Here is a 10,419-nt window from a genome sequence, read left to right as displayed (position 1 = left end):
AATAAATCTGTACATAAAATATACATAGCATGGATTACACAAATGTAATCCATATCATTCTATATAAGATTTACAAAAATCTCACAGGTTTTCAATGCTCTCTGCCTTAAAAGACATATTTGTTACCCCAGTCTCATCCCCTCTTGCCCTTTTAATACTTCTGACTTTCTTTTTTCTCCAAAACCAATAAAAAAGGACAGAAGACCCCGATACTCCGGCAAGTATTGCTAAGCCAACTCCTATAGCCGTATAAACCCCCTGTGAAGCAGAGGTATGAAATGTGCCACATGGTCCTACGGTATCTCCTTGGTCCAGGTCTTCATCTTCTCCATCTGCAGGGTCTACCTGGCTTTCTCCTGCATCATTTATGGCCACCACACACACCCTGTAAGCAGTTCCTGGGAGGAGGTTTGTAATTGAGAAGAAGCGATGCGACTGATTGAGCAAGGGTCCCATCTCCAGTGGTCCTTGGGGTGTACCGTACACCACTCTGTAGGACTGGACCGTTGAAAGAGGCGCACACCAGCGCACCTCAATTGCAGCCTGTCCGGGAATAACCTGCTTCAAACGGGGGGAGTCCGGAAGAAGTGAGCCTGGACTGATCCCAGGACAAAGGCATTTCCCTCCCGACCTCTTCTGTATCTCCTCACAAGGTATCTGGAGGTGTTTGCAGCGATCGTATGGACACGCTCCACTGGAATAATGTGGGGGCTCAGTGAACACCTCATTATCTTCATCTTCATAGTTATCATCATCTTCATAGTCCACATATTCAGTTATGTACAGAATGCGTTCCTGCGTTGCTTTCTGACTCCGTGTTATGCCCAGGGCTTGAGGGACAGAAGCTTCATTGTTCATCCTAAGTGGTGGTGAAGAAGTAGGAGGAAGAAAGTCTAAATCACTATTCCATGGCCGAGTGTCATTACTGACCACTGGGGTTGATGTGTTTTGTTCCAGGGGCAAACAAGTAATGGTTACACAAAGCTGAACCAGAAGGCAAAATGGAGGTACGTGTAGAGACATGATGGCCGCACAACTCTGACGTTGAAGCAAATGCAAAGACTGATTAAAAAAAGAAGAAAATAAAAATGTTAGTTGCGTTATTTATATAAAATGCTAAATAAAAGCCGATTATACATGACAATATAAAATATCCAGTTTCGGAATGAACTACATGTAGCATTGTTGCAAGGTGGAATAATCCTATACTAGGAGGCTGCAATATATCTTTTTTTTATTTTCTCAGTGCCAACTACCGTATTTTGAATGTCCCGGTACTACCCTGATTGTTCGGTAACAATCCCAGCAAATTTGTGGTTTTGATACAAATACAAACCATTATAAATGTTGGAGACCAGTGGCGTAACTTGGTGCTCATGGGCCCCAATGCAAAATTGTCAACAGGGCCCTCAATTATCATCTTGACCTTGAAGATTGACCAATAGTAATGAATAGTCTTTTTATTTGAGCCAAAGGGACCTTTTGGGCCCCCCTAAGCTCAAAGGCACTGGTGCGATTGCAACCCTTACAGCTATTATAGTTACGCCCCTATTGGAAATTACACTAAGAACATAACTATTAAAATTAATAGAACACAATAAATCAAGAATGGACGCCCACTAAATACTTAAGAATAGTCATTTAAACAGGGTAACTTGCTTTATGTTAGCAGCGGTCCTAATCAATGATACACGGGCGGATCTACCATTGATGCAACCTGTGTAGCAGTATAGGGGCCCGACATATAAGTGGACCCCATTTCTACCTGAAATTGTGCATTATGATGAGGTATTGAACTGCAAAGCACCCTGTCTGTGTCCGCCAGTGCAATGATAGACTATTTTCCCTGTATGCAGAGATAGAGGTCCCCCAATTAGGACCACCGCCTTAACGACCTAGCTCAGACTTAATATAATGAAGCTTTTCCCACACCCTCATACCAATCTGTTCAGCCTCTCCTTCTCTATAACACGCTGACACCACCTCAGATTACATTTTCAATGTGACTCATTCCCAAAACTTATATTTAGAAAATAAATAAAAATTGTACATTATAGTAAACGAAATAAAAGTAATAAATGTTTATCCACGAGCAAATACATTTTTTTTTTTTCATAATATTATTTATTTTACAACAATACAAACAGAACACGATTCTATTTTGTTATCGGAAACTTTTACTTTCCAAAGAAGTTCCTATTGATTACAACCCAATGAAGATTGTAACAATCCAATTATTTTCTGCCTGCTATCCCCAACGGTATGTTTTCAGAGAGATTCCTCTCCAGGTTCTTTTGGTTGTTCCAATGTGATCGGTACAGTCATACTTGTATTAATAATCCAACAGTAACGAGAACGGTTCCAAATAATTAGGTGGTCAAGTAAGTAACAAACAGAATTCTAAAAAGTTTACTGACTCTTAACGGAATTTTGATCTTACCTTGTTCTCTTTAGATCTAATGTATCACTGCGCTTTCTTATATCCTTTGTGGCTTTTGTTTGTTTGTATCTTTTTTTTCCTCTTTATAGTCAAATACAAACTTCTAGAATTCTTCTCTACTTCTGTGTCTCTTGGTCCCACGCTCTGCCTCTTTATACTACACAGGACTGATGTCATCCAGCTTACCCCTGAATCACTGACTGGGTATGTGGGAGTAATGAAGGGAGGAGAGACAGACAGAAGAAAATCAATGGGGGAGCGCAGGAGAAGCTGCATTACTAAAATATTCTTTCCACATGTTTTATGTAGTGTGGGAATCTGTGGCTTCCTAGCAGCAGATGTGCACCGCAGGCTGTTTATACAGGGTGTTGCTAGGAATTTTTTTTTCCCTATAAAGGCTATTTTAAGTTATAAATCATCATTTTCTGAAATGTGAACACCATGTACATGCTCTGTAAAACTTAAACTACTTTTAATATTCAGTCCGACAAAACATCTGATCACACTCTTCTATGGGGGTCATGCATATTTCGTATTTTTTTCCTTGGATTGAGTCTGTCACGGGAAAAAAAAAATTTGCATCCGAAAATCAGATCATATTCGGACATGTGAGTCAATGACTCAGTGGAAAAAAAAAAAAAATCGGACTGCACTCGGAAAACATCTGAGTGCAGTCCAATTTTCATGGACTGATAGAATGGAGAAGATGAACAAGATGGAGAGTTTTTTTTTCCATCTTCTCCTCTGCCAAGATCAAACGCTGATCAGAGCGTGATTAGACCGATTCTCTCGGATTAGAGAAAATATGGTTGTGCGACTCTAGACTAATGAACACGCTGTGAATGATTAAAAATCCATGTAAATTATCATCACTGATTTCACAAAGGAAAAACATCAAATTAGCTCTACTGAATGACGGCGGTGCTAATACGTGTGCACGTCATCTGCCACATAAAGGGCTGAACCCAAGCTCCAGTCTCAGGTTTTCACTATGGATTTTCCGCACTACCTGCATAGTGTAAATAAGGCCTAAGACTGTTGGCACTATGATTTTTTTTCCCTAAGTCGTAGCAATAGGAGTTCTCCAATGATAATGCATGGCCACTAAAGTACTCTACACTGCATTGTTCTATGGGGGGGGAGGGGAATAGAAAAGAAAATTTATGAACAAAGGAAGCAAGGTGTAAAAGTGATCTTTATGTGCACATGACGACCTCACTAGAGTCACGCACCCGTGCCTGATGGACATTACTGACTCTAGTGAGGTCCGTTGGGTTTCCACATGGAGCAGATGTGAACACAGCCTTATAAAAAAAAAGTCTTCTGTGGTCGTGCGTGCATGCGTGACACTTCAGGTTTCTGCATGAGGTTGTGTCATTCATTTCCTTCCCTATAGTCCTCCCTCGTAGGATTATAGAATAAAACATTACAGACCTAGAGATGGCCTTTTGGCAAACATTTATGCATTAAAGTCTATAAGCAAATGAAACAGACAACCCACTCATTCTTGGAAGGGAGGAATATATACTGTATGTTTATCTTTATAAGAAGTGCCCATCTATGCAAGGTCTGCAGAAGGAAACCATTTCTAGGAATCTAATAATCCAGCCAGGGCAAAAGAGCCATTTCTATCAAATCATGAAATAATATATTAATAAACAGATGTCATCAGCATCCCTGAAAAACTGCAGCATTAAGGTCAGTATTCAAATCTATTGCCTTGAAATCTAAGTTTTTCAGTTTTTTTTATGTATGTGTGGTGTGTATATGTATATATAGCATGTATAAATATGTGTGTATGGTGTGCGTGTGTGGTTTATGTGTGGTATGCTTGTGTATATGTGTGTATATATATATGTATGGTGTGTGTGTATGTGTGTGGTATGAATGAGATGTGTATGTGTGTGGTGTCCTGTAGAGCGTGACTGGAAACAGGCAGATCCCCCTTTTATGGTTTACAGCTCTTATTCAGGCATTTTTCCACAGGATTGGGGGAAGGTGGGAGGAGGTCATCTCTCATTGTTCAAGTGTTCAATTAACCTGCATATTTTGTCTTGTAATGTTTGCAGGACAACAAGCTGCATGGACTGATACAGTGGGTAATCAACATAATAACAAACATTGATTGTTCAATGGAGTCTTTGTCCTCCAATGTTATTCAAAAGAATAAATTATGGGGCTGATACAACGGGTAATCAACAAGCATTCAACAATATCGCAAGTCAATATACAACAAGAGTCAATGTTCAGGTTCATATGAATAATGGCTTACGTCTCTTGACCTGCTGAATAATATGTCTGGCATAATTAAGAATAAATGCTGTGTCATCACATATATGTAGCATGTTTGGTGTGGTATGTATGCGTGGTATATGAGTGGTGTGGTGTGCATAGTGTGTGGTGTGTTTGTGTGTGTGGTCTGAATGAGATGTGCATCTGTGTGGTGTAGGTGGTATGTGCGTGTGTATGATGTAGTGTGGTACGTGTGTGCCTGGAAGCCACAGGCAGACAGGAGACATCCTGAAAAATACAGCCAGGTACTAGAGGCTCTGTAAGTTGCAGGCAGATAGGAGATGTCCGGGAGACTGCCGACAGGTTACTGAGGGACTGGAAGCCACAGGCAGTCAGAAGACATTCTGAAGACGTAGACCACAGACAGGTTGCAGAGGTCCTGAAAGCTGCAAACAGGTAACTAAAGAACTGGAAGCCACAGTCAGCCAGTAGGTGTCCTGAAGACTGCAGACATGTTGCAGATGTACTAAAAGCTGCTGGCAGACAGGTAACTGAAGAACTGGAAGTCTCAGGCAGCAAGTAGATGTCCTAGAGACTACACACAGGTGTCATGCATCTGGGTTTGAACCTTTGAGCCAGTGCTTTGGAATCAAATTTTCTGTCTGCTGAGCAACAGTTGATACACCTTTTCTCCAGGTGTTTAGTTTCTGTTATCCTTGCTTCAGTTTTTTTAGCGTAACACGTGTTTTCATTTACTCATTTGTCTGCCCTATCACCTTCCTGATGTGGCCTTGTATACTGTGTTTTTCGGATTATAAGACGCTCTGGATTATAAGATGCACCGCAAATTTTCATGAGAAAAATAGGAAAAACATTTTTTTTTTTATAAAATGGTGGTGTTTCTTATAATCCATGCGTCTTATGCTTACCGGGGGAGGTGGTTGCGGTGAAGCGGGGTCCCAGGGTCGCTGATGGAGGAGGCAGGAGTGGAACGTTGTCGCAGGCTAGGATGAGGGGGTGTTCCAAAGTGCGGCACGCCGCTACAGGTGTCCCGGTGGCAGTGCTGCGCTGTGTCCCCGGTGGCAGTGCCGCGCTGTGTTCCCAGTGGCGGTGCTGCGCTGTGTCCACTGTCCACAGTGGTGGTGCGGTGCTGTGCCGTGTCCCCGATGCTGCACTGTGTCCCCAGTGCTTCTGGGGGCTCTGCCAACATTCTTGAAAGGCCAGAGCCCCCCTGCAAGTTCTTCCATTGCTTCCCGGAGTCCACCGCCGCACAGGAAACCATGGAAGAACTTGCGGGGGGCTCTGGCCTTTCACAAAATGTCGGCAGAGCCCCCTGCAGCACCGGGGACACAGCGCAGCACCGCCACTGGGGACACAGCGCAGCACCGCCACCGGGACACAGTGCAGCACCGTCAAAGGTACACAGCACAGCACCGCCACCGGGACACCCGCAGCGGCACACCGATAAGGTATATCCACATTACAAGACGCACCCCCATTTTCCCCCAAAATCTGAAGGGGGGCGGGGTGCGTCTTATAATTCGAAAAATACGGTACTTTCCCCTACTGGTATTTCCTGCTGCTGATAGTCTCATTTGTATGTTCAGTCATACTGCTTTAGCTTAAGCCAGTCCGTGAAAGACCAGCATAAGTTTCTTTCTTTGCTTTTTATGTTCTTTACCTGTACCTTTCTTCTGTTTCTTTTTAGGAAGAAGGCGGAAAATTCACTATCAGTATGTACTGAGTCGCTCATTTTGTATTTCGTGGTTTGTTTTACTCACTCTGGGATCTCTTTCTATTTCAGCACACTTTCTCTTCTGTAGGTAATTTGAGCTCTGCTCTGTCCTCCTTTTTTATGAGGTATGTGAAGAGCTCGGCAGCCTTTCAGGCAGCATTGGTCTGAGTTGCCATCGTCTAGTCTGTGGTTAGGGCAATCTTGGCTCACGCAGGAACCACTAGGTGCTGTGGGGTCAGGATCTCTAGTCTGTACAGGAACAAGCCGGGTTAGTTGCAGTTTTTAGTGTTACCTATTTTCCAGAGTGAGGTGCTACATGATCATAACAACAGGGAGTTGTGCACAAACATACTAAAAGTATTTATACCAAGAGACACTTGTGTGTCTTGGGAGCCTTACATAGGCCTAGGAAGTTTAACACATGGGAGCGAGCCAGGCTAGTTGCAAAGCCCGATGTGGAGCACAAGAAAGTTTAGCGGACCAGGGCATAGGGATCAGAGCTCATACCCAGGACAGGCATGTAACAGATATATTGTTCCCTCTACTCAATGCTTATAAAATGTACAGTTAGGGCCAGAAATATTTGGACAGTGACACAAGTTTTGTTATTTTAGCTGTTTACAAAAACATGTTCAGAAATACAATTATATATATAATATGGGCTGAAAGTGCACACTCCCAGCTGCAATATGATAGTTTCCACATCCAAATCGGAGAAAGGGTTTAGGAATCATAGCTCTGTAATGCATAGCGTCCTCTTTTTCAAGGGACCAAAAGTAATTGGACAATGGACTCTAAGGGCTGCAATTAACTCTGAAGGCGTCTCCCTCGTTAACCTGTAATCAATGAAGTAGTTAAAAGGTCAGGGGTGGATTCCAGGTGTGTGGTTTTGCATTTGGAAGCTGTTGCTGTGAGCAGACAACATGCGGTCAAAGGAACTCTCAATTGAGGTGAAGCAGAACATCCTGAGGCTGAAAAAAAAGAAAAAATCCATCAGAGAGATAGCAGACATGCTTGGAGTAGCAAAATCAACAGTTGGGTACATTCTGAGAAAAAAGGAATTGACTGGTGAGCTTGGGAACTCAAAAAGGCCTGGGCGTCCACGGATGACAACAGTGGTGGATGATCGCCGCATACTTAATTTGGTGAAGAAGAACCCGTTCACAACATCAACTGAAGTCCAGAACACTCTCAGTGAAGTAGGTGTATCTGTCTCTAAGTCAACAGTAAAGAGAAGACTCCATGACAGTAAATACAAAGGGTTCACATCTAGATGCAAACCATTCATCAATACCAAAAATAGACAGGCCAGAGTTAAATTTGCAGAAAAACACCTCAAGAAGCCAGCTCAGTTCTGGAAAAGTATTCTAAGGACAGATGAGACAAAGATCAACCTGTACCAGAATGATGGGAAGAAAAAAGTTTGGAGAAGAAAGGGAACGGCACATGATCCAAGGCACACCACATCCTCTGTAAAACATGGTGGAGGCAACGTGATGGCATGGGCATGCATGGCTTTCAATGGCACTGGGTCACTTGTGTTTATTGATGACATAAGAGCAGACAAGAGTAGCCGGATGAATTCTGAAGTGTACCGGGATATACTTTCAGCCCAGATTCAGCCAAATGCTGCAAAGTTGATTGGACGGCGCTTCATAGTACAGATGGACAATGACCCCAAGCATACAGCCAAAGCTACCCAGGAGTTCATGAGTGCCAAAAAGTGGAACATTCTGCAATGGCCAAGTCAATCTCCAGATCTAAACCCAATTGAGCATGCATTTCACTTGCTCAAATCCAGACTTAAGACGGAAAGACCCACAAACAAGCAAGACCTGAAGGCTGCGGCTGTAAAGGCCTGGCAAAGCATTAAGAAGGAGGAAACCCAGCGTTTGGTGATGTCCATGGGTTCCAGACTTAAGGCAGTGATTGCCTCCAAAGGATTTGCAACAAAATATTGAAAATAAAAATATTTTGTTTGGGTTATGTTTATTTGTCCAATTACTTTTGACCTCCTAAAATGTGGAGTGTTTGTAAAGAAATGTGTACAATTCCTACATTTTCTATCAGATATTTTTGTTCAACCCTTCAAATTAAACGTTACAATCTGCGCTTGAATTCTGTTGTAGAGGTTTCATTTCAAATCCAATGTGGTGGCATGCAGAGCCCAACTCGCGAAAATTGTGTCACTGTCCAAATATTTCTGGCCCTAACTGTATGTGCACATGATGTCTTTCCAAGTGGGTGATCCCCGCAAGTTTGTCAAGGGTAATACGCTTCAGGAAACACGATAGTCTTTTTTTTCTGAAGCATCTTTTTTTAGTGTTTTTTTTTTTTGTTATTTCCTGAGCGCTTTATCAACTTTATGGCCATTGGTGGGGGATTTATTTGTATTTTTCCAGCGTTTTTGCAGCATCTTTTTTACTGGTGTTTTGCCAACATTTTTTTTTTTAATACTCCAATCAACAATGAAGAAGTCACTAGCGGCTTTTCAAGCAAAAACACTGGCAAAATGCTAAAAAAAATATACTTGGGCATTCTTTGAGCTTTCCCATTTACTACCATTATAAAGTACTAGATGGTGGCCCGATTCTAACGCATTGGGTATTCTAGAATATGCATGTCCACGTAGTATATTGCCCAGCTATGTAGTATATTGCCTAGTTACGTAGTATATTGCCCATTTACGTAGTATATTGCCCAGCCACATAGTATACAGCACAGAGCCACGTAGTATATTGCCCAGTCACGTAGTATATTGCCCAGCGACGTAGTATATTGCCCAGCCACGTAGTATACAGCACAGAGCCACGTAGTATATTGCCCAGCCACGTAGTATACAGCACAGAGCCACATAGTATATTGCAGAGCGAGGTAGTATATTGCCCAGCCACGTAGTATACATCACAGAGCCATGTAGTATATTGCCCAGTCACGTAGTATATTGCCCAGCCACGTAGTATATTGCCCAGCCATGTAGTATATTGTCCAGCCACGTAGTATATTGCCCAGCCTTGTAGTATACATCACAGAGCCACGTAGTATATTGCCCAGCCACGTAGTATACATCACAGAGCCATGTACTATATTGCCCAGCCACGTAGTATATTGCCCAGTCACGTAGTATATTGCCCAGCCACGTAGTATATTGCCCAGCCACGTAGTATATTGCCCAGCCTTGTAGTATACATCACAGAGCCACGTAGTATATTGCCCAGTCACATAGTATATTGCCCAGCCACGTAGTATATTGCCCAGCCTTGTAGTATACATCACAGAGCCACGTAGTATATTGCCCAGTGACGTAGTATATTACCGAGCCACGTATGTCACAGGTTAAAAAAATAAAAAATAAACATACTCAACTAACGATCCGAGGGCACTTTGTAGTTCTAACATACTCACCATTCTGGTCGCTGCTCCTCAGCGTCCAGTCTCTCCGCTTCCTGGGATCCAGCGGCGCTGTGCAGATGGGCCCGCGCCTGCCGCTATCTTGCGTTCCCCGGATGCTTTGCGAAATTACCCATATGACTTAGCGGTCTCGCGAGACCGCTAGGTCTTCTGGGTAATTTCGCAAAGCATCGCTGGGAAAGGAAGATGGCGGCAGGCGCGAGAGGCTCAGCGGACAACGGAAGGTGAGTATAGCAGGTTTTTTGTTTTTTTACTATTTTTAACATTACTTTCTTTTACTATTGATGCCGCGTAGGCAGCATCAATAGTAAAAAGTTGGGGACACACAGGGTTAATAGCGGCGGTAACGGAATGCATTACCCGCGGCATAACGCGGTCCGTTACCGCCGGCATTAACCCTGTGTTAGCGGTGACCGGAGGGGAGTATGGAGCGGGCGCCGGGGACACTGAATGCAGGGAGCGGAGCGCCGGGGACACTGACTGCGGGGAGCGGAGCGCAGTTGACACTGACTGCGGGGAGCGGAGCGCCGGGGACACTGACTGCGGGGAGCGAAGCGCTGGGGACACTGACTGCGGGGAGCGGAGCGCCGGGGACACTGAC

General features: G+C 43.5%; 1 protein-coding gene across 1 annotated transcript; it reads right to left on the bottom strand.

The window, feature by feature from the left end:
- Positions 1–2,612, bottom strand: LOC138648902 (LRRN4 C-terminal-like protein). The gene is made up of 2 exons (XM_069738877.1): positions 2,441–2,612; positions 1–1,062 (listed from the first exon to the last, which is right to left on the bottom strand). Exon 2 carries the CDS (start codon positions 1,021–1,023, stop codon positions 82–84), a length of 942 nt encoding a protein of 313 aa, XP_069594978.1. The 5' UTR covers positions 1,024–1,062; positions 2,441–2,612; the 3' UTR covers positions 1–81.
- Positions 2,613–10,419: the final 7,807 nt, after the last annotated feature.

This window comes from Ranitomeya imitator, chromosome 9, assembly GCF_032444005.1.
Source record: "Ranitomeya imitator isolate aRanImi1 chromosome 9, aRanImi1.pri, whole genome shotgun sequence".
Classification (NCBI taxonomy): domain Eukaryota; kingdom Metazoa; phylum Chordata; class Amphibia; order Anura; family Dendrobatidae; genus Ranitomeya; species Ranitomeya imitator.
The sequence above is the reverse complement of the archived record's forward strand: the minus strand, read 5'-3'. Positions and strand labels throughout refer to the sequence as shown.

Coding starts and splice junctions, on each gene's coding strand:
- LOC138648902 (XM_069738877.1), bottom strand. CDS start 1,023: ATGTCTCTACACGTACCTCCATTTTGCCTTCTGGTTCAGCTTTGTGTA.